Genomic DNA, 25204 nt, shown 5'->3' on the forward strand with positions numbered 1-25204 from the left:
AATGCAGAGATTTCATGGCATTATCCATTTATTTATACCTCATAACCTCAAGAAATAACTGTCAAAGTGTTTGTTAAGTTTGCCTTTTTAAGATATTGATAGGTCAAATTTAGTTGAAATGCACTGTGGAAAACCTTTTAATTATGCAGCAGTTTTATCTAATTTTCTTCATAGTTTTGGAGTTAAGCAATTTTGAACATTTTGCCATCCCCTTTTTTTCACCATTGGTGTGGTATCACAATAAGTGCAAACCTTAGTTTGCTTGTATTTAAAAAGAACTTTTGGTGTTGAACGAACAAATGATTTCGTGAAAAAAAAAAATCGGTATGGATGAAAACCAGTTATAGAAAACTTTACATTGATTAGCTCTGAAAATTGATGACCTAACATTGTATAAACTCCATATATAAATCACCGAGCTTAATATGTGGCATGCTGGGGCATACATTATTAGGTTAAATTTCTCTTTTGAGGCTAGTCACTAAATCTTGATGAATGGTATAAAAGAAACTTAACTGTTTCTATTTAAAGGGTCTTGAATTACCATATTTTAAAAGCTTTTTTACATGTGGCCATGAAATGGGATATTTTATAAATGCATAAGATTTAGGATGTGTTTATGGTATTGATATATATTAGATGACTTTTTTAAATTTGCTTATTATGATGGATATGTAATGTAAGGTTATTTATTTTTTCTCTAAATGACCATTTTTTTCATTGAATATAGACCATAACAACAAGGGCATAAACATGGCCACCTCCTTCACAATGGTTCATGGATAATTATCAAATCATCAATGTAATAAATTTCAAACTAGAACCCATACATACATGTATGTCAGCCTTTTTTTTACCACTTTTCCAATGTTAAAGAATATATTTTTTAAACTCTGGTTCCATTAATTTTTCCTCCATATTTTGATACCATCATTATTTTTACAACCTGTTTCGTTAGCCAACATAGGTTTTTAGTCCCTTGGTGGAATGGATTAGACAGTTTGTCACATATTTTAAATCCAAACTGAAACCCTGATTGGTTTGGTTAGAACAAGGTTCAAAATGAATTGAAAATGTTTTGAAGTGTCAAGGAGAGGAGTCTGGTTTTGTCAAGTCTCCAGTTTGTCCAAGGTTCATTTCAGACAGGTTTTACTGTAAACTCTGAGGTAAATAAAGTGGGTTTAAGATGATCAAAGATAGATCACGAACTATAAAAGCCGCCAGTATTATACTGAACCTGAACTTTCTGCATTGACAAACCTCACATACATTAAGTCGTAAGATCCAAGAACACTGCAACTTCTCTAATTTTTTGTAAATTGAGAATTAAACTGATATGATATTGGAACAGATATGTAATTGTATGGATTTCATTATCAGCTGCAGAGAATTAAATTTGAATCCTTACTTGAAGCAGTAAAGGTTTTTTATATGGTTTCAAAAGATAAAATTTTCACTTCAGAGGAAATGGGTAAACATTGTAATTTTAGATTTTAGGTTGGATTGTAACTTTTATATGGCACTTGTTTTGAAATTGATCTGAGCTATCTACAATGATACAAATGTATAGATCTTACATGTTCATTCTGTAGCATTTGGCATTCTCTAAAATCAGGTCTGGCCTGGCCTTGCTTTGCCTGACTTTATTTTTTCCCTGGTCTATTATTGCATAGGTGTAGCATCTACTAAAATAGTGGTAGATTGGAAGCAGTATTACTGCAGTTTTGCAATTGTAAAGTGTCTTTGTTAATACTTGTTCAGTTATCCATGCCAGCCAATAAGGTAGTACATGTATTCCAAAGCTGTACTAACCATAATGGGTTCTATGGCAATGGATTAGAATGACCCCACTTGAAGATTAAAAAAAAAACAAGTTCTATTGTAACTTATCACATAAACAAGTTCAGTAGCCAAAATTCATCGCCTGAATATAGCTAAAATATTGCTGCCCGGGCGTTAAACCCCAACAATCAATCAATAGCCAAAAATGCCACTCCAGATTTCAGAGTATGCCATGCCACTTGGCTCTCATGCTCAGTGAACTGTCTACAAGAACAAAAAACATTATTTTCACCATCCCTCTATAAATAACTTCTAGCCCTTGTAATTTACTTCTTTTGCCCTGTTATTTATCCATTAATTGTTGGTTATTTATCCTTTATTGAAAATTAAAGAATTATTTTCCCACCAATTCATTGTAATTATAGCTTACCAGCAGGGGATGTCACAAGAGGTTATGTCATGGGGGCAGTGTTTATTTCACCTATTGTTACCCAAGATATGCTTATAATTGTTACTTTCATGGCTTACTAAATTACTAAAAGCCGTGAAGACTTTTATCTGAGGATGATAAGTCACAGCCTATAGGGAGGAAAAGTTCTGATAAAATTTATACAGTTTCTTGATTGGTTATATCCTGTTTGTAATTTGGAGCATAGCTTTTACAATGTGAATTTGTTGAAATTTTAGATTATGTCAGGAAAGTTAATTCCAGTTTTGAAATTGTACAGAGCTGTTTTAAGTTTGTGGCATTATGTAATGTTTTGTTAAAGGAATTTAATGTGATTGTATTCTGGCTTTGTTAAAGGCTAAATATTTACAATATGTAGCATTATATACAAGTGGGATTTGTTTAACTGTTATATTAGGTAATGTATTTAGTATTCATTCAATGTTTAACTTAAGATTTTATCCAAAAAATTTGCATAATTTACTCTTTATTTCCAAGCTTTTGGAAACAATGCTTGCTTTTTAAAATTGAGGATTATGTTGTAACCTTGAAATAATGTGCAAGAATATCACACTATACTTACAAATTTATTATGGTAATTGAAATTTTATTTTTTTTTATTTATTTGTAAAGTGCTTTTTCTTGTTGGTAGCAGCTAAATTTTAGATGTCTTTATAATGAAATAATGAAAATTGTCAAATGGATAACCATATTTGAAATGAAAACTTTCCAATTTACATGTATAAATTTTCATATGAAACCATGTTCATTTGTTTCACATAACATCATGTATCTTTTAATTCAATAGATTGGACATAAATAACTCTTGACTTCAAAATGAAGTGACATTAATTGGACATAAAGATATGTATAATTTGATTAAGTCACTGTGTACATTGGTCATTTTGACAAATGATGAAATGTCCTGTGTTGTTTATGGAACACATTATTGTCATCTGTTGGTCATTGTATATTTACTTATGTAAAAAGGGGGGTAACTCTCATAGGATTGTCATAGTCTTTTCATTGACTTTTAAGGTTTGTCATGTTTTTTTTTATTAGATAAATTAACTTAAAATGCTCAGTTTTAGGTATTGTATTATGGGAGTCTTTTTGGTAGTTTACTAATATTGTATTGCCCAAAAAGCTTAATTTCAATTTGAAAATATAATTTCGAAGTTTAAGTATTAATCTGTGTTTTTAGAAAAACAATTTTGTCATAGTAGAGTAATGCATATAAATTTGTTGCAACATGAAGAACCCTTCTCCTTTGATGTTGAAATTTTTACTAGTAAAACCTGAATATTTGAATAAAACTAAGTTGTCATTTCTTTCTTTGCCAATACCAATTGCTATACATGTACCATTAATTTGAAGAAGTTTTGATGAAGAGAAAAAAAAGTAATTTTTTTACATTGTTAGACGGGTATAAAAAATGCAGGTGACTTTTTAACTACCAGGCGGTGATTTAATTTCTGCAAGAGATTTACCACTGTTTTACATTTTCCAAGGTTTCTGCAGGTTTCTTTTGAGAAACGGGTTCTCCTTAAGCCTTTGGATTTAAATAAGTTCTCCCCTCTCTATAGTAAAATTAAGTTTTAACATGCTCGCTAAAGCTTGCATGTTTTTACCTTTTGGAATGGAGAAATAATTTAAAGCACTCATTACTGAAGGAGAATCTATGCATCCAATTCCCTGATTGTAAATATTATGCAGCTTTATAGGATTTGTCACTAAGTAACATTATCTGTTGTCATCTTTTTAGGGAAATCAGATATTTTTATTGAAAACATTGAGTAATTTGACGAAATCTGAACCCCTGTCATGTTTTGACAATGTACATTTTAATGATAGGGGCCTTACTCCATTATAATTGCCATATTTTTACATTAAATTGTCAGTTTAGAATATAATCTTGTCATCATTAAGAAAATTAAAATATCAGTTCATCATTGTTTATTATTATTATCTCCTCTTGGATTAGGGCTTAGTTTTAGCCAATTCTATACAGTGAAACCTGTCTTATCAGAATTTTTATTGGACTTAAAAATATGTTTGGTATTGGAAGGTGTATGGTTTATACAGTTTCAATAATATTGAAATTGACAGGGGTGGATTCAGGATTTTAGATTGGGGGCGGGGGTGCACAGTTAAAGTTTTTTTAGGTTAAAGTTTTGAAATATTCTTCTAGAGTGGGTGCAATGTAGATATCTTTTGTGGTAAAATTAGCGAGAAACTGAAATTTTAACCTTAACTGCCTAAATCTACCCCTGGCAACCCATGCTTTGCAAATTTTAGTGGGGTGCATGCCTGCTATGCCCCTGCCTGAATCTACCCCTGATTGATATAAATGGACTTCAAAGGGAATCTAGTTTGGATAGTTTCTGGTTTTTATCAGACAGGTTTCACTGTAGCAGACTGAGGATGTCATTGTTCATTAACTACATTTAACTGGAATTTGTAGGTGTCACATTATTTTAAGGCATGATGGAAATGTGATTGCCAAATATTAGTCCAGCGTACTGTGATATAAATACAGTAGTATCTCCTTCAAAATACTGATGTACTACATATCACACCACTAGCTTATAAGCTCTTAGTAATTCTGAAAGCCTTTTTTCGGTAGACTGTATTAATTTACATAGGAAAATGGGATTTAATACTGAATAGGGCAGAGGTCTAAAAACATTAAAATAGCTAATATACTTTGTGCAGGTTGGCTGTGTAGGAGATTAGTATTACTCCAATATATCTTGGAACTGGCAGATCATGTGGTATAAGGGTATAGGATGACTTGCTGGAATAGACACACAAGTTGAAAAAAAATGAAATTGTCAATTAACTAGTTAGCAAAAAGTGTCAGATTAGGTTAAAATTCAGAAATACTCAATTGATGGATTAGAAAGTTTCAACTTCTAGTATTTTAGATGAAGTATACAAAAGTTTTGTTTTTACTCTAATTGGAGAATCTTGTCTCTGCAGTACATTTTTTTATTATGTGCTATGTAATAAAAACAGTGTTTTGATCATATATATACAAATGTATATAGTCTGCAGTGTGACACAGTCAACAGCATTTTGCAAACTGTAGACAATGAAAAGGAAACATTTTAATATAAAGCATAACATTTGCATTCAAAACTGTGGTCATATGTCAGGAGAAGTTCATACTGTTGCTAATGGTTTTGTTTTCATTTTCAGACTTGGACATGGATTATTTTGATGGATAGTTTTAGCCAAGTTTAAACAATGTCAAAGTGCATTACCAAGACAACAGTCAAAAGGACTTTTCTGTGGTTAATTATAATAGCTGGACTATCATCTCTTGTAACTTATCACATAGGAATGTTACTGCCATGGGCTGAAGACACCCAGATAGAAGTCCAGCACCATGTCTGGATGAACCGTGTGTTGATGAAGGAAGTGGTCCATGTAGACTCTGTACTAGTTGGACAGGGACTGGAAAGGAAGGACCCTGACATTCAAAGGCACCAAAACTCGCAGGTCTCAGATATATTGGCTAGACTTAAGCAGGTTAGTTTTTTTCATTCTAGATTTCTTTACTGGTGCAACGTGCAACAGTTGCTTTTTACAGGGCATTATCATGATAAACTGACTTCCCGCAGGACAGTGATATTGCTTGAAACATTGAAAATGCCCTGAGCCGCTGAAGGCAATATCACTTCCCATAAAATGATGCCCTATTCATAAGGAATTATTGTGTTCATTTCAAAGAAGACTACTAAGTAGAGGGCAATGTTATTGTGTGATAATGACCCAGGCATTACCACATGATAATGTCCTCACATTTTAATGCACAATAATGAATACCACATGACCATGTTTTAACCAATAAGAATAGCTTATTCTTCTCTGATATGAAATAACAGAGATATTGTGATTTCAAGGCTTAAGATAGTTTTTGCACTTTTCATGAAACTGGTTACCGGTCTTTGGCACAATGTTACAGACACTCGGTTGTGAAAGGCCTCTATTAGCATGGGCATGCAATATATGATTTCAAGTATTTTTTTTTACAATGTATCATAAACATGTAGTTTTGGAAAATTTTGAAATTGTATATTTTTTTTTGTTTGACTTTTCTTTTGCAAGAAGAAAAAAATAAAATATTTTAGCTTAGTTTTTTTAGAAGAATCATATACAGTTCAGCAAAAAGTAGATATTCTCTTATTGTAGAACATAGGTTTTTAAAGTGTCACTTCCATACAAAATGAAAATAAACATTAGAGAAAGTAGTACATCATGTACTATAATTTATGAAATATCAAAAAGCTTTAGTATATTGTCAGAAAGACTTGATTTTCAAAGTTGTTTGAGATTAAAAGATGGATTTGTTTAAAGATAACATCTTTAACATTTTGCCTACAGGTAAGGAGTGCATGTACATGTATTTTTATTTGTAAGTCTTGCCCAATGCATCTATTACTTCAATAGAATAGGTGACAAACTTAAATATTACTTTTCTTGGCAAGGCACCATAAAGTATTTGGGTCCATGTACTTTTAGGAATTCTGTTCAGTGCTTCTAAATTGGCAAATTACCATGGAATGTCCTCTGCCCAGGTACATGTAAAGTGAAATCTATCAAAATAAATCCAGAATCAAACTAAAAACCTCAATAAATCAGATATCTTCTGAAATCCTATCACACATATAATAGAAATTATTAGTGTGCATTTAATATTGCAACTTTGCCATTTTAGACCAAAATGCAACATTAATTTTTGTGATTTTGAGAAAAAATAATGCCCAATGAATTATGTTAAAATTTAATATCACAATTATTTTTTTTAAATACTGGGATTCTGAGTCAGTCAAATTTATATCAATAATAAAAACACCCTGACAACTTTTTAATTTACAGTACAATTTTTAAACCAGTATAAATAAGAATCCTGTCTTAAATGAAAAAGTCCTACAGTCAGAGAGAGGTTCTGTTTATATTGGTTTTACAGTACTTAAGTATCAGTCTTTGTAAGAACCATGCAAATTCTGTAATATGTGATACACCCCGAAAAGGCTACACATTTTTGTTTTTGTTATTAAATTGCTTTATATGTCTATACGATGAAATGTATAATTATTCATTCCAATCTGTCTGCTCTTAGAAGATAATCCACATTGAAAATCCAACAGTTTCTATTGTATTTTACAGAAATTTACAGAGTTATCTCCCTTAATTTTGAATTTTACAGTACATTCTTTATTATTTTTATCCCCTAAGACCATAAGTAATATGAAATACCTCATGTCAATTTCTGTTTACCGGAACGTTTTAAACAAAATATAAAAAATAATAGGCTTTCCAACCATGTATCACATTTTGCATGATTCTTAGCTGGAGAGTTATTAAAGACTTCCCAGGAGAATTTCATCTATGTAGTCCAATTTATCAAAGACTATTTAGAATGTTACTGGTATCATTTGTTTACTGATTTCTAATGAGGACACTTCAAGTTGTCAATGAAATTTTTCCCAATTGCTGAGGATTTTCTACTCGAGTACTTTGTGTTGTTTTTAAAAGCTAATAATAGAATCAAGGCTGAAATACAGATGGAATAATTGGTATGATGGTTCAAATAGCAGATGGATCTGTTGATAAACAGGAAAATGAAGAATTTCTACATGTGAATTATAGTGATAAAAACTTCTGTAAATCTCTAGAAAGTTTTCTTTATTCTGATAAATCCCAAATTGACTGCTGACTGATGTTTTGATTGAAAAATATGATTGTTCTGTTCAAGGCTTCAATATAAACTAGGTTGTTGTCCCTTCGTTGGAGGCTTTGGCATACCCTTAAACATGGTCTACTTGAAATTTTTGCTTGATCTTGATATTTTAATGGCTTTGCTTTGCATGAATATTTTTTGGTCTTGAACATTTCATTTGAGATTATCATGAAACCTTTCTTAACTCTTTCCTTCAATAAAAGTAAACGTGAAGTGTTTGTTACCCAATTTGTCCAAAACAGTTAAATGTTTGAAATGTAAAATATTTATGTTAAGGGGATGACCATTCCAGTGCCATTATTGTGTATCTTTATAACAAATCTCAAACCGTAGAAGTGTTCTGGTGTATTGTTATCTCATGCCCAAGCATTTTAGAAAAAAAAATTCACTCTTCCCAATCCTATGTTCTAGCCTGGCCAAGCCATCTTTTAGTGTATGCCTGAAGCAGTAGCAACTTAAGTCATTCCAATTTTTACAAAGAAAGAATACATTGTTTTATCATGGGGTGCTAATTTTTTTTAGGTAATGACTGTCATAAAATGAAAACATAACAACATTGATTTGAACTTCCTTGAATTTTTAGCATACTAAACTGCTGTCACATATTTTTCATCTTCCTTATAATAAACTGCATTAAGTTGTGCCTTTCTCTAAGCTGTAGAAATTATCTGTGATAACACCTGTTAAAAGTCCAGTTTTCTATTTTCTTTTTTGCATTAGGTTTTGGAATAAGGTATCAATTGAGCCCATAACATTTTGAATAACTCTGTTAAATATATTGAGACCTCTCTCAAAATATTTCTGTTGGTTTTCATTAGTTCTCGACTATAAGCATGTTAATGCATTAGTTCTACAAAAAAAAGGATAGAAGGCTAGAAATGACACTATCAATGCCATTAAAAATGTTTTATTTCTGTTTGCTATCTCTTGATACTACATCCAATATCCATTAAAATCTCTTATTGCAAATTATTCTATCATTGTGTTTTATTTGTTGTATGACAAACATGATTTTCAGTTCCTGTTGTAAATTGAAAAGAAATAAACAAACTCTTATACTAAATGGATAATAGCATTAGTTCTATGGAAGAATAACAGACAGGTAGTTCATTTTAGGTACATGCCTGTCTCTAGAACTGCATTATAATTACCTCCCTTCCCTCCCAATTTAAAAGTAACATACAGTAAAACTTGCCTTAAATTACTGTCCAAGGGAGAGCAAAATCATGGTTACATAAGACAGGTGGTCTTTATATACAGGTTGATTCTACACAGGATGTACTACTTAGGGATATTCTAATCATAGTCTTTTTAGACAGGGTTTTTGCAGGTGGTCACTAAGATAGGTTATTGCTGAATACTGGTGGTCGCTAAGACAGGTTGTTGCTTAATACAGGTAGTCACTAAGACAGGTTATTGTTGAATACAGGTGGTCACTAAGACAGGTTATTGTTGAATACAGGTGGTCACTCAGACAGGTTATTGCTCAATACAGGTGGTCACTAAGACAGGTTATTGCTGAATGCAGGTGGTCACTAAGATGGTTATTGCTGAATACAGGTGGTCACTAAGATATGGTTTGACGTGTATTTTACATAAGGGCTACAGGGACAAGGATAATGCACTTCTGATATATTAAATTTGTCATATCTTAAGTTATTCAGTTGTCATCATGACTTGATTAACCAATATGGAGTGTTTGTTTCCATTTTGACCAGTCTGATATTTTCTGTTTTTAAGAAAGTTGATGTTAAACAATCAGCATGGCAGGTGCTTTATAAGAAGCTGGAACTGCACACTCTTGTGGAGCATCTGAGGTCACCCCAGTTTTTAGTTGGTTTGTCCTTTTTTGTTTTACTGTGTGTACTTTTTGGTTTGTTAGTGTTGGATACACATTGTCCTTTTGGTTTTACAGCTATTGTTTTTACCCAGGATTTTTTTTATATTGTACCTCAGATACTGTGAAATTACTTCAATTTGTGGATACCAATTTTCATGGATTAGGGAAGAAGCACAAGTTAGTGGATTCTTGAATTCTTGGTTTTGAGATTTTCAGTATACACATCAAAGGAAATCTCCTTTTTGATGGGAACCATATTTCGTGGTTTGGCCTTTCCACTAAAACCACAAAAATTGGTACTGAAAGAACAATTTTACTTTCACAGTATTGCTTATTTTTCTTTTCCTTTTTGCTTTCACCAGATATTATTATATTATAATGTACTTGAAAAAAACATCAACAGCTTAAGCAATGATCAAAATACTAATTGACATTTTTGAAGGAAAAATAAGGTCAGGTGGACATAGATTAAGTGATGAAAAATATTTGAAATGGAATACTAAGTAGGTTTAGCTAGAAGGAGGGATAATTGACTTAGAAACCAGCTGTTTTTCCATGGGATATTTGTTTTCATACCAAATGTTACAACCTGTAATTACTATCTGCTTACAGGTGATTTATACCTGTCATTTTGTTTGTAAACATTCAATTTATCACAGTGCCCCAGGGTGCTATGTACCTAGGGGTGACAATTTAATTGTTCGCATCATTTTTCTCTTGTTAAATTCCTCACTCCACAAGGCACATTTGTAATAAATTTAGCTATAAAATGAAATTTTGTAATAAATTTAAAGTGCTTTTTGTGGTTTCAGATACTAAATGCTGTGTTAAAAATTTGCAATAAAAAATTGCCCAGAAGTTTTTCTATTTTTTTATTTTTAGTATTATATGTAGATATCTATCATAATGAGCAATTTTCCCTTAACCAATTTTTTCTGCTTGAAACTCTTCTTGCAAGGGCTTTTTACAATATATAATTTATGACATTATAAAGTTTCAATTCTGACAAATCATTACTATTTATTGCTTTCTGAAATTATTGTTGTTACTTGAAGAGTCTGTGGCGGGTAAATGAAGATATTTGTTCCAAAAAAAAAAAAAGAAAAGAAAATAATATTCATACAGAATACATGTATTCTCATACTTTCCCCTGTAAATGACTTGCCTTTTTCATTTGAACCAAAAAAAAAAAAATTAAACTGAAAACTGATGATTCAATGTACTGTATACACAATCAAATTGAGACTTAAAAATGCTTAAAATGAATGATGGATTTTTTATAAATGCCTGCATTACCAGGTTACAATGCATTAAACATTCAAAGTTCAACATAATACTGTAATTAGTATGAATTAAATCTACGCCTGTTGTCATACATTAGTCTGATGTCTCCCTGTGTGACAGTAGGTGGAGATGTAAGATGTAATTCTGCATCCTGTCTTCTTGAATGTCTAACCTTAATTAAATTCATGCTGACAAAAAAAACCCCAACAACAACAGATTAAAAGAAAATAAGAAATATAGAAAGGGAAAACAGGCGCAATATGCTCAAGTTAAAGCCAGAAATGAAACTGTTTCCAGTTATAGGTTGGGTGGGCTTTGATGTTCAGCCAAGAGAAAAGTTCTTAGTTCATTTAATAAAGCATATAAACTGATCTCCTATAGCATCAGATTTTCTACTAGAAATATCCCAAATAGACGATTTTTTCTTAAGTTCAAGATAAAAAATTCATAAGATTACATAAGAAATATTTTCTTTTAGTTAAATGGTTTGATCGGAAGTTAGGATGGGAGGTGGGTAACAGTCTTCTTCCAGAAATGGCCCTTTGCAAGTTGAAATAACCTGCATAAGATGAGGTCACACACACTCATCTTAACTCATTTTCTTATCCAATGAAATGTCTTAATAGTGCAGTGTCATATTCAAAACAAATGCAAGAGAAATTTAGATATCACTATATGCTGTGTAAAAATTTCCAGAAATTGCTGCGGTGTATAGGAGAAGCCAACCAATAATAAATGTTTTTACAGAAGAAACAGGTACTTATACTTGTTGCAGATCAAAGATCAGGTTATCTTTCACTCATTAGAGAAAATCTTGGTCTTTTCACGGGTTCCGCTATGCACAGCTCGTGAAAAGGACTTGTATTTCTCAAACTCCTGAAAGATGTTTAATCTTCACTCATGTGAAAACCTATTATTCTTTCAAAGGTAAGAAGCATTGGTTGTGCATAAGAAGTAGAAGGTACAGTTGTGCAGGTTTTTTAAGGAAATTTTTCTATTGAATGATGAACGTAACTTTAAGTAACTGAACTTTAAGTAACTGTTAAAATTATTCCTTTACAGGTTGAAGCAAGACTACAGAGAGTTTCTAACTATAGGAGAGTCTTGTCTTCAGGACTAAGTACCAACCAAACACAGGTTCTGACAAAGATCTTCACAAACATCAATTATACAGTAGCTTCTGCGGACAGTAAAATAGGTAGGGTTTTTTTTATAGGGAAAAAAAATAAAATTATGGGGTTACATGTGTTTATATTACTTAATATATTAAAGTGAGCAGGGAAGTTCTTGTTGCTGAGCTTGGTCACAGTAATTCTACTTCTAGTTTGGCTAAATTTAAGTGGAAAAAAAAAAGTATTATATTTGAAAACTCATTTATATTTTGGAATTTGACAGAAATAATGTATTGTTTATTAAGATGCTTCTATCGTTTAGATACAAATGGGAACTGGTCAATGGTTTGGACATCCAAAGCATATGATGGAGGAATTCAAAAGTTTCAGAAAGTGAGTAAAATATGAAAAAAAAATGTTCAGACATGATTATTTAAAACAAACCATAAGAAATTGATAATCATTAGATTTTATGATACATTTAAAAAGATATTAATCCTTATAGTTGTAAATAAGGGATTACTTCTGCCATTTTTTCATGTGTCATTCTGATAAAATTTTGATTAAAAAATCATATTGAAACTAGTGCTAGTTCAAATTACTGCAGTTATGACTCAGTTAGGACTTTTGATAATATTCCAGTTTCTAAGTTACCATAACTGTTAAGGTAGTATTGACAAAAACTACTGGTAATATTAAATATTTTATTATGATTTTTGACATTTTCAGTACAACCATATTCCAGTCCTGCAGAAAGTGTTACGAAGTCCAGGTTACTTGTGCTATTTAAATAATGTACACCGTAAAATAACAGGTAAGAACAGCTTGTATGTTCCCTTTCAAAGGGAGATAATTCACTTTATTTTAAAATGAAACATAAACAAGTCAAAAGTTGAATTTGTAATTCATTAAGCATAAATTTTAAGTCATGTTTTCTTAAAGTTTTCTGTTCGCTATTTATTTTTTTAAAGTTTGTATTGAATTCATAAATAGAATGTTTTTTGTTTATTAATGTTTTATGTCTAAAAAATTAAACAAGACACAATCTTGTATGTCTGTTTATAATCAGACATTTTTCTCCCTGATTTACTTTCAGAAGGATACAACACAAGCTGCATTGATGCATCATCAAATATTCCAGAGAAGTTAAATTCCAAAAACTACAAATATTTTACCTATGGTGATGAACTACAACTAAAGAAGCCATCAGATCTGGAGCTAATCAGGTATCAAGCATTTTAAGGTTATCATTTTTCACCCTATAAATTAACAGTGATACATTCTTCTGGGTTTTTATGTTATGTTAACATAAACAAGAATATTTGATTCAGCTTAAAAGTATTCATATTTGTTTTTATCATTCTTAATCAGGTACCTGTTTGATGTGATAACCTACACATGTTTTTGAACATGCTTTAGAAAATAATTAAGGACAGGTCCATATTAGATTCGGGTAGGCAGTGATACACATAAATATTTTGCGAACCTTTTTTTTCTGAAATGCATTCATCGAAACTAGAAAATACTCTTTGCAGTAATGATAATGGGTAGTTCATTGGAAAGGGTCAGTCACCAAAATATGATCATGAGTGCCATAGAATGTCTAGATTTAATGAGAGTGTGGAACTTGTTCTGCGCATGAGTGAAATCTTTCATTGTTTATGGCAATAGTAATAATATAATATTCTTGTTTTCATGATTAAAAAATTATTTTTTCAATCAGATGTACCTCTTATGGTGTATAAATTACAGTGTCCCAAAGGTAGCCATGCCCCCAAAATTTGAACCTTTTGGGGTATTTGATCCTTCAGGATCAAAATACCTTATGTCACCAGTCTATCACTGGAACTTCCCAACTATTTCTGAACACTATACAGAAATATATTCCAAATGTAATTTCTTTTATATCATTCAATACCTCTTTTATAACAAGTAAATATGTTTCTTGCAATTTATCTGCTCAATAATATTCTATTATTTATGCAAATTAAATTAAGATCTAGTCTTCATATCAACTCAAGATTTGAGGGGACTCCTTTTTGGCCTTGAAAGATATTTAGTAATAAATTTACATTTAGGGAATTTATTTCTTGCAGTAATGTGTCTGGAAGAATAAAATGTGTTAAATATTTTCATTTTAACACAATAATAAGGCAAATTATCCATCCTATCATTAATTTTTTGCTATTTGTAAACATGAAATGAAGAGCAGTGATTTAAACAATTAAAATTGGCGGCAAAATTCAAATTGATAAAAGTGTCTAGTTTTTGAAAATCTCGTGTTAAGGAAATTTATTTTCCTAAGCTGATATTGGTTTTATTTAAGTCTAATTGTTATATAGGATAAATACTCTGTTGATATAGCTTTTGAATGTAAATGGACATTAACTTTTGGATAGATTTAAAATTTGGGAAAAAGGTGAAATGGAACAAAAATTTGTAAATGTGTGTGAAGTTGGATCGGTAGTATAGATGACTTTCAGTTTATACATATTAAAAAAAAAAACAGTTCTTAATACTATTTAAAATGCAATGTATGATCACAATTTTATTTTACATCATATAATCTTTGAAATTTTGTCAATGCTATAATTTTCACAAGAATCAAAAACTGCCAGTGCTATCAGCACTTTGATTAATTTTTGGTCTCCTGTACCATTATGTTATGGTGTTAGTGTAATAAGGCAAGATAGATTATGATTTTTTTTATAAGATGCCTCACATAGAAAACAATTTATTAAAATAGTTGCATTTTTGTATGGGGAGATAATCCAACTAATGACAATACCAATTTTGGAGTTGTGGATGATACCCATTATGATGTTTTAGTTTGATAACTACAAAAACATCTGATTTCAGATCTACAAATAGTATCTGGTATTCTGAGAGAGAACTGTTGAAACTTGATGGAGAAGCAATAATTCTAAAGATTCCTGTTTTTGTAACATCTATTTTTCCACTGAGAATATACATGCATTTTATTAGACACTTAGAGAAAATACAGGTGAGACTTATTCAAAAATAAGCTTAAGTTTAAAGATGATTGAAAAAAAGGGATGATACTTAATGACTTCTGATTTATAGCAAAAACACTTGTAGTTCAAGCTAAAAGGATCCTTAAATGTAGATATAGAATGAGCTCAAGATTTCCAAATACTGTGAAAGTATTTTTATTCGTGGGTACTAATTTTTGTCGATTAGGGAAGAAACACAAATTCGTGGATTTTTGAAATTGTGGTTTTGAGGTTTTCAATAAACACATCAAAGAGAATCTCCTATTTGTTGGGAACTGAACACGAAAAAAAAGAAAACTGATACCCCATGTATAATTGTACCCCACGTATAATAGTACTATCACAATAGGTGTCCATATTTGTTACTGCAACTTTCATTCAGATATTTGAATTTTGCTTTTGTGTTTAATTTGGATGCTTCCAGTCAATGATTGCAGTTTAAAATGTTGTGTACAATACACTTGTTATTTTGTTACAAATATTTTTTTTTTTTAATAATGAGAAAATGTCTGAAAGCTGCCTATAGTAAATGCTTCAATTTTGCAAATTTATTTTCTAACACTATTTCTAATTTAATAGCTTAAAAATATTCACATATCCCTTTTAAACATTTTTCCTTTGCTACATTCATAAAGTTTTGAATATTGTTTTCAGGGCCTTATAACAAGCAGGTATGGTGAGATAGATGCCGCAGTATGGTATAAAAACATGAAGCAGTCAATAGTGACCAGTTTATTAGTCGCAGAATATCTGGCTGTTAACATCAAACAAATGCATGGGTATGACAATTCTTATATTAGATTTTAAATGTTCAAACAATTGCAGTGTTTTAGAGTGTCCACTAATTAATTACTTGATTTATTACATTAACATATATCCAATGAATTGTGATATATGATGCTTTGTGTTTGTTATTATTATTATTATTATTATTATTATTATTATTGTTATTATTATTATTATTGAATTACATTTATTTTGTTAGGATAAGCTTTCTTTGGATAATAACTACATTTCTGTGTTTGTTTAATTCATCAGAGAATCATCTTTTGACCCATCCATTGTAGTAGAAAAAATGAAAGTGCATAATGAAACTTTTGCTTTAGGTCATTACCAAAAAATTCCTAGATTCTCATCCAGCTGGAAACTAGTGTTGTTATCATCATTTACTTGTGCTTGATGATAGATTTTACCAGCACAAATGTATAGATATAGCTCTATCAAAGTATATGTGTCTCTACTTCTTCACCAGTTACTATCAGTTTTCATCAGTTTGAAACAATTTTTCTAAAAAATAACAGTGAAAACTGTGTTTTACAAACTGAAAGTGACTTAGTAATAACTGTTATAAACCAGGTCGGGACAAGACATGGAATATTTCTGGAAATTCGAAAATAAAAAAATTTGGCATGCATGAAAAATTGAGTTTGGTCTGGGATGAGAATCTAAGAATTTTTTTATTATGGTCTTACCAGTACTATTTTTATTCTAATGTATTTTTGTCCTATATACTTACAGAGAGTGTAGGTGTTTTCAAACTTTAGAATACCATGTTGTGTTTACATCATCATTACAGCCTATAGTTCTAAAGGTATGTATTTTAAGCAATTAGAACGAGAATAACAACGTGTAGTAATTTCTTGATGTAGAGGAGAAATATGTAAGAAAAAAATTCCTGCTATTTAAAACCAAAAATATTTGCTTTGTATCTCAGAAATCTGGTGTGCCCTTTATATATAGGTTGTAATGACTGACGGGCATAGCACCTTAGAGCAGTACCAATAATTTTCTTTGGTACAGCATTCTGTACCTAAAATTTCTGTAAAAAACTACAAAACATGGTAATTAACTCCTTCTTCAGTACCAATCAATTTCGGGCTGCTACGCCTCTGTGACTATTCTGTTGTATCCATTTCGGCAGGTATTCTAGAGGTTAATGTCCAGTTTGAACACCCAAGAAATTTTTGATATTAAATTTACTTCAAGGTAAAACCGTATGCATTTTCTAATAATCCTGACATGATGAGGGACATTTCAATGATGTTGGTGTTAGAAGAGAATGTGTCTATGGATGTAGCCATAGCTCTTGGTGAAAATAACAAGAAGATTTTGGTTGGAAGGCAGGTTAGTAGAATTCTCTAATGTATTGTATACACTGAGCTGTGGATCACTTCATAAACATGTCAATATATATGTAAATTTAAATGTGGTTAAGCATAGCTCATGAAAAATGTAAAAAATGTAACTAAAAAGTTGTAAATGTACAGGTACACATGCTAATAGAAAATATTTTCATATTTCAACTGCTTGGGCCACACAGGCTTTAATTTGGACTGAACACCGTATTTCTTTCATCTATGAAATTTATAGTGTTTTTACATACAAGAACATCATAAATACTGTAATATTTGTAATTTGTTAGCCTTATTGTGTAAGAGGAAATAACTTTTGGAAGTAATGTTTCCAACACAAGATCAGATTTCGGTAAAGTCAAGCTAAAAACTTGTATCATTTCATTTTTTCATTTAAACTATACTAAGAGTACTTTATTTTAGGAATGTGTAAGAAGTTATGGTGAATGTTTGTTGGAATCTGATATGATATACCTACTAGACAATGCCATGGAAAGTAAAGCTGGTGGTCAGTTTGTAAAGGTAATGACAGTTGTGGTGTGAGTGTTTTAACTTTTTAGAAACGGTTCATATATAGATTAGAAAAGACAAATTTCTTGGTAAACAAATTATAAATAAAAATGTACCATACTGAATATACAATGTTCTAGATACATATTTGAAAATTGAATATATTTAAATGCAATGTGAGCATAGGGGATGGCTTTGGTATTCATAAACATATATCTGTTTTACAGTATTTTATGGTTTGCTTTGTAGATATTACATTCAACATACAGCTTTCAAATAATTTTAATAGTATACAATTATGGCAGCTCAGTGCATGTGTTATCATGTTTTATGGGACACTTAAAACAGATATTGACCGAGGCCCATCGTGGATGTAATCAACTGATGTCACTTGTACAATATCACTTGTAATCATGATGTCAAGTGTGCAGTATCACGAAATATGGGTGTGTCAGAAATACATTGTTAATATGGAAGCTATGAAATACAAAATTTAATTATACATAGTATTTCTGTTTTACCAATAGTTATATCCCTCCTTGAGAGATGACTTTTCTCCTGTTATTAACAAACTACAGCAGATCTGGATGTCTGATAGATCCTTGAAAAACCTGAAAGACCAGACAGTATTACAATACCGCAGCGCTATCCCACAATTCCATAGTACACCAGATATACATCATCTCATTCACCAGGTGGAGAGCTATATCTCATCAAATGTTGATTATGCTGAAGAGGACTTACTGCGATCTAACTTGTACGTCCCAAAAAAATAATCATTGATATGCAAAAATCTTACACAAGGAGCATTTTTCTTTGATTGTGAAACTGCTACCTTCTAAAAATATTTGGGGTTTCAATTCCTTGATTTTGTCAGTACATGTTTCTGCTGTAGGATATGCTTATACAATATTATTTTGTCTTGGTCAGACATTGTTGAAGGAAAAGCAGATTACAGCTTGAGTCCAAGATATTATTAGATGTAGTGAACCATACCTGTTAACCTTAGGAGTACTTCATTTGGTAGCTTGAATCTCCCCCATTGACAATGTCTCATGTGGGAGATATTTTCTTAAAGCAAATTTGTTATGTAAAAATTCAATTTTTTTAGTATTTTTCACAGAAAATATAGTAATTTTAATACAAAAAGATTCCAAGTTTTTCATTAATTGTTTGGGAGTCTCCCCCTTAGGTGGGGGGTTATCAGGTATGAGTTAACCTGAAAATATTGTTTGTTTTTTTCTAAATTACAAAGTAACATACTGTACTTTAATTCTTTATAACTCAGAAGATAATAAAGTAATAATTCTGAAGAAGAACAGTTCTAAATGTTGCATAAAAAACCCATCGACAAGCATTTAGCTCTGAAATATATCAATAATAATCTGAATTTGAAATTAAGATTCACTCAATGGAGAACATTCTAGTCAATGTTTGTGCTTGAACTTGAGTCGACTGTCATATAACTTATCTATTTATGTACCATTCTAAGATTTCATGCTTTAGGAGTCCTTAGACCACAGCTGTGGTAAAATTTTGATAAACATATGACCAATGTCATAGACCCTATCATTAGGCTCTAATTTTGCAACATTAATGTCCTACCTGATTATAAAATGAGTTTCTGTAGTTATACATGCATTTTCCAGATTACCTGTATCAAACATCAAGCGACATCTGAAGAGCAATGATCAAAAGGATTACATTGGTATGTTATCAAATAAGTCATTTTGAAATACATTTGTAATTGAAACAAATTTAACCCCCTCCCTCCAAACAAAGCTTTATGAGAATAAAAGAAACAACATTTGTGTCTCCTTCTGTCTTTCTTGTCTGTTCACATGCTAAGTAACAGGCATTTACACCTTTTGTTAACTTAAAGAAAACAAATTTTGGGTATTTCTGTCTTGCTTAAAAAATAGCTGCATTATTAAAATTAAGTTTATACACTACTGGTACTTATTTTCTTTTCAGAATACCAAGATGAAGACTTCATATGCAGTATGCATCCTGATGATGCAGCAATAATGAGCCACTTAAAAGTCAACCCATCTCACCAGGTCGACTTTGACCCCTACCATTTGAACTATGACATCAAGGTCAAATATGATAATATAGTTCTAACATTACATGCAAAGGCCAAAGGATGCCATTCTGAAGCCAGATTTGATGATGTTAGTGGTAGTATAGGGTAAGCATAGTTGCTATTGTACAGGCTGCAAATGAAATTATCATTCATGACTTTAACAGGATGTATATGTAGTCAGCAATTGTATAAATACCAAAGGCAATTTCTTCTACCCTAAAATACATTTTGTCAGTTTTTTACAGTTATGTATGTAGATTATAATTAGCTCATTAATTCATTGAACTGATGATGTGTTTAAACTGAGCAATTTGATTTGATGTTAGCTGGTGACCAGACTGACAAAGTACACAACACGACATTCATTATCTTTGTTGTACATTGTTATGGCATATTTTTAACCATCCTTGGATGGTACCATTCATCATGAGGCACAATGTCCGATTCCCCTATTCAATCAGTTAATTATTTCTTCACTTTCCCAACTTTTTTCGTAACTTTTATTAGCCCTTAAATTTCAGATGGGACATACTGGATGCATTTACACTACATAAAAATTTGACAAAAAATCTGGAATTATCATCTTCTGCACGATTCTTAGTTTGAGTTGTATTTAAAATATTTCAAATAATCAATCAGTGCTTTTTTACCATTACTTTCTTTTCAATCCATTTTGATTTTTATGTAATAGTCTATTAAGAGAGGATTTGATTTAATAAATCTATTGTATATTTTGTAGACAGAGTAACTATACTCTTGGACTAGGAGATAATATGATTAAGATACATGTAGTTGATACCAGAAATAGACAACCAGTAATAATCAACACATACACATTGAATGTAAACAGACAGTATGGTGGACAGACAGGCTCATCCCAGTCAGTGCTCAGAACTTGTGTCCTCAAGCAGGTATAAAGAACAAACCTTCCATAGTGTCATTTGTATCATGAGCATGGAATACATGTATGAAACAAACCTTTTTTCCCAGAAGTACATTGTTTTTCTTATTGCAAATATTGAAACAGGATAAGCCCGCAACAATTTCATAACTTGCAGTATCATCCTGATGTTGTAAATTGATATTTGATGGAAATATTTTGAAAAGACCTAGGCTGAAATTGCCTGCTCTCCAAATCTGTGAGGACGGATTCTAACAGAGTCTAGTTATGATATTTTTCAATTCACTCAGCAATTTAACTACAGTGAAGCCTGTCTAAACCAAACCCGAATAATCAAAAAATCTGTCTAAACAAAACCCTGAATAATCCAAAAAACCTGTCTAAACAGAACCCTGAATTATCTAAAAACCTGTCTAAGCAAACCCTGAATAATCCAAAAATCTGTCTAAACCAAACCCTGAATAATCCAAAAAACCTGTCTGAACAGAACTCTGAATTATCCAAAACTTGTCTAAACCAAACCCAGAATATTAAAAAAACCTGTCGAAACCAAACCCTGAATAATCCAAAAACCTGTCTAAACTGAACCCTGAATAATCCAAAAACCTGTCTAAATGAGATACTCTTTGAAGATTTTCATTGTGAACCTAAGTAATTCAATCACCTGATTAATCAGAATTAAAATATGTTCCAAAGTGGTTCAGTGTACACAGGTTTCACTTTACCTTATTTATAAAACAAAAACTGTTTCCTTGTAGGACTGTGCATTAAAATATGTACCTGGTGAGGAATGTGGTTTAAAGCCATCAGAACAGTTTAAAACCTGGAACCAGTTTGTAGCAACTTCTATAAGATTACCATACTGCAAGAACTACCTGAATTCATTCGATGGTAACATTTTATGTCAAACTTTGTAAAGGTACCATCCCAGAACCAATCTGTGATCTATATGACAGATCGATAACGGCTGACTGATTGATCACTGATGGTTTGATAACTGATGACCAGTGACCGAACTAATCACAGTTTTGTGAAGTAAACTGACAGATGATTGTTTCGTGAAAATCTGAGAATTTCAACTGGAATGAATCCAATATAATACCATATTAAATTTACCTAAAATTGAAGATACATGTATTAGATCCACATATTTACAAACTAATCAGTTTTCGATCGCAATTACAGTTGCATGGATCGGTTCATGTACTGTACTCATTCACTTCCATTCTATGAAATTAATTTTTATAAGGCTACAACAGTCATCTACAATGCCTGTAATATGAGTACCTCTATTTAGTTTAACAAGGTTAAAAGTGCTTTTCTTGTTATGTCATTATTTGATATATCAGTTGTAAAAGAAATTTATAGTGGAGTGAATTATACTTCACATTTTATCAAGAAAACCATGATTCCCTTTGATAAAAATACATACATGACCTTGAAAGGTCTCTGATATGATGTTCTTGGCATATTCCCAATATATGAGTTTCTTTTAAAGGTAATACTACAAACATGTATCTATTTTTGTAAGGTTAGCCTGGCACACAGCATTCATATATATATTTTATTGACATTTTCAGCTGTTTGGAATGTTCCATGTAAATCATGTGAAGATCAAAATAGTTGCTACTGGCAACAAGCAAGATGGCAGCCAATATCATGTCAGCATGTATCCCACAATGCAGCAGAGATCAAGGAGTGTTTTAAAGGAAAGAAGGTTCTTTTCATAGGTGATTCAACTAATCGAGGCATCATGCACTACATTCTAGAGAAAATAAATGGAAGTTTAACTGATTGGGATAAAACTCATGACTTAAAAATGTATACCAGCATTAATAACAAACAGACCACAATGAGTTTTGCATATTACCCACAATTCTGGTTGCCTAATAACCATAGACCAGGTTTTGACAAGGCAGTTTATCAACTGATCAAATGGTAAGAATATATTAACTGATCATAAATACTGGTTCTTTGTACATCATTTTAGGATTGAAAAATTAGGATGTTGGAATACAAAAACAATATACTATCATCAGCTGCTATTTCAGATTGTGAATGTTCACCATGCTAATTTTGATAGGTTTTGTGAACCAATGAAATCGTATTTTTAAATGGCATGCTGTTTTTTTCATCAACACACATGACATGAAGCACAATTTACTTTAAATTTTATAATTTATTGCTTGTATTTGGTAAGCAACTTTGTATTTTTTGCCAAAGTGATTTTAATTTTTATGATTAAGAGAAAAATGTAGCATCTGTTATGATAAATGTTCAATGATTTGAACATTTTTTGCAACAAAAAAAAACTTAGCAATAATTTTTTAACTACAGTATTAAAATACTCTATCAATGATATTATGCATTACCATTTAAAATTTGTTAGTAGTTTATTTTTCTTCTATATGAAATTTTGCCAAAATATTGGCCTAAGTATGCATATGTCCCTGTAAGATATACATGATGATATATTTCAGGACTTCACCTTTAGAAAACAATAGTAATACAGTTCTAGTTGTTGGAGGAGTTCATTGGCTTGGGAAACAGCATATTAATGTCATTCTGAATGCATTGAAAAGGTAAGTTACTTTTTTTCTAATACCTATGTTCAAGAAAAAAACATGAGTGCTGTATGTCAATATGATAGGAGAGATAACTCTGTTTCTTCACAGTTTATTTATTAGCTCATCTGGCCAAAGGCTATGTGAGCTATTGCTATCACTTAGCATCTGTCGTCATCGTTAACAATTATACAAAATGCTTCTCCTTTGAAACTACTTAACTAATTAGAACCAAACTTGGTATGAATGTTTCTTGGGGTATCCTGCATAGAACTGATTTGAGGATTTTTTATTCGTCGAAAAACATGGCCGCCATTACTAAAAATAGAACATAGGGGTCAGACAGTGGTTCTTCACATATATCTTCTGAACTGTTAGGTTTAGCTGAATTCTGACATGTATAAAAGTGTTCAGCATGATGAGATCTATCTCTGGTCAAATTTTGGTTTTAATCTGTTAAGCCATGTTGGAGTTATTGCCCTTTTTCAACGATTTTTGCTATTTTAATGTTATTTTTTTAAAAAAATCTTCTCCTCTGACACTACTTGACCAATTGAAACCAAACTTTTTAATTGTAAAGCTTTGGCACATTTCTTCAATCATATGTTTTTGGTCATTTTAGAGAGGGGTTAACTGGAATCAGATTGGTAATGAAAGGACATGGAGCTGGTTTCCATCAACATGTAGAAGGTGTACATTATGCTGATCTGGTAAGGGGTGTTGATTTATAGAAAATATGAATTAAAAAAGAAAATTTGGCTTAAATTCTATGTAACTTCAAAATTACACAATTGAAAAATATTAATCAATCTTCTATATACTGGTATGTATTTGAATTTTTCTTTGACAGTCAGTTATTATCTCTTTTACGGTGGAAGTACTATTAAGGCGGTTATCAAACATATGTCCTTTTGATTGACATCAGATGGTTATTTGACTCAGAAGTCAGTCACATGACTTCCCAGTAAAAATTGTGTAATTTTTTCACATGCTTTACTAAAAAAATATGTTTGCACAATCTGTGAACTTCAAGTTTATCTGAATGCATTGTATTAACTATGACTCCTAATATCATTATATTGCATCAAAATTGTACAAATCCTAAATTTTACATCAGGACCACCAACAGAGGTTATACACTCAAGAAAGAGAAGTAGGAAGATATGCAGACAGACATGGCTTTCATGTGATACCTACATTTGCTATGACAATGTCTAGATACAAAGATTTTCTTCAAGGAAAATGTGCTTGTCATTTCCACAAGGTATGTGATAGTTACATCCTCTTATTGATGTCGAAAATGGTGGTGTTGGACACAACCATAATCATAGGGGCAGGCAAATTTTGTGGGGGCAGAATATTTATTTTTGAAATTTTGCGGGTCAGAAAATTCATTTTGAACCCCATCAGAGCAAGATTATCTGTTTCCACTTACTTCACTGTATGAAGTATCTGGACTGAGATCAGAAAACTGATTTATTTTCTAGGTGTGGGCAAGATTTTTTTTCTCTGAACTTTTCAGGACTAGAACATTTATTTCCATAAACTGCCAACCCCTCCTCTCACCTCAGAGTCAAACGGTCACCCCCTTATCTGCTTTTTTGCAATAATTATGATGGCATTTTGGTATATTTTAAAGGTTGACTTTAAATGGGATTTTTTTTTAAGATGTTCCAAGGGTTATATCTTTGTCTAAAATGATGAAATCGAAATAAAATGTGAAATTTCTTTTAAACCACTTAATTCACTTTTATGTAACATTCAAAGATAACTGTTCCCATA

General features: G+C 31.3%; 1 protein-coding gene across 6 annotated transcripts in view; it reads left to right on the top strand.

Annotated features, from left to right (window-relative positions):
* Nucleotides 1–25204, top strand: part of LOC148628016 (cadherin-like and PC-esterase domain-containing protein 1) — a 37950-nt gene that overhangs the window by 11125 nt on the left and 1621 nt on the right. For 4 of the 6 annotated variants that reach the window (XM_088583309.1, XM_088583285.1, XM_088583276.1 and 1 more), the window contains exons 2-20: nucleotides 5432–5764; nucleotides 12166–12301; nucleotides 12538–12608; nucleotides 12945–13029; nucleotides 13312–13441; nucleotides 15075–15219; nucleotides 15884–16008; nucleotides 16748–16820; nucleotides 17216–17353; nucleotides 17785–17883; nucleotides 18399–18628; nucleotides 19521–19579; nucleotides 19846–20062; nucleotides 20697–20868; nucleotides 21617–21749; nucleotides 22439–22796; nucleotides 23339–23440; nucleotides 24045–24132; nucleotides 24540–24686. In XM_088583309.1, coding sequence (XP_088439435.1) covers nucleotides 5480–5764; nucleotides 12166–12301; nucleotides 12538–12608; nucleotides 12945–13029; nucleotides 13312–13441; nucleotides 15075–15219; nucleotides 15884–16008; nucleotides 16748–16820; nucleotides 17216–17353; nucleotides 17785–17883; nucleotides 18399–18628; nucleotides 19521–19579; nucleotides 19846–20062; nucleotides 20697–20868; nucleotides 21617–21749; nucleotides 22439–22796; nucleotides 23339–23440; nucleotides 24045–24132; nucleotides 24540–24686 — 2793 coding nt within the window. In that variant the 5' untranslated portion in view covers nucleotides 5432–5479. Of the gene's footprint in view, nucleotides 1–2509; nucleotides 2649–5431; nucleotides 5765–12165; nucleotides 12302–12537; nucleotides 12609–12944; nucleotides 13030–13311; nucleotides 13442–15074; nucleotides 15220–15883; nucleotides 16009–16747; nucleotides 16821–17215; nucleotides 17354–17784; nucleotides 17884–18398; nucleotides 18629–19520; nucleotides 19580–19845; nucleotides 20063–20696; nucleotides 20869–21616; nucleotides 21750–22438; nucleotides 22797–23338; nucleotides 23441–24044; nucleotides 24133–24539; nucleotides 24687–25204 lie in introns of those variants that run through there. The other 2 variants (XM_088583294.1, XM_088583314.1) reach the window with 2 other exon arrangements.

Source organism: Perna viridis, chromosome 1 (assembly GCF_037379345.1).
Source record: "Perna viridis isolate PV_CMFRI_1.1 ecotype Kerala chromosome 1, ASM3737934v1, whole genome shotgun sequence".
Taxonomy (NCBI): domain Eukaryota; kingdom Metazoa; phylum Mollusca; class Bivalvia; order Mytilida; family Mytilidae; genus Perna; species Perna viridis.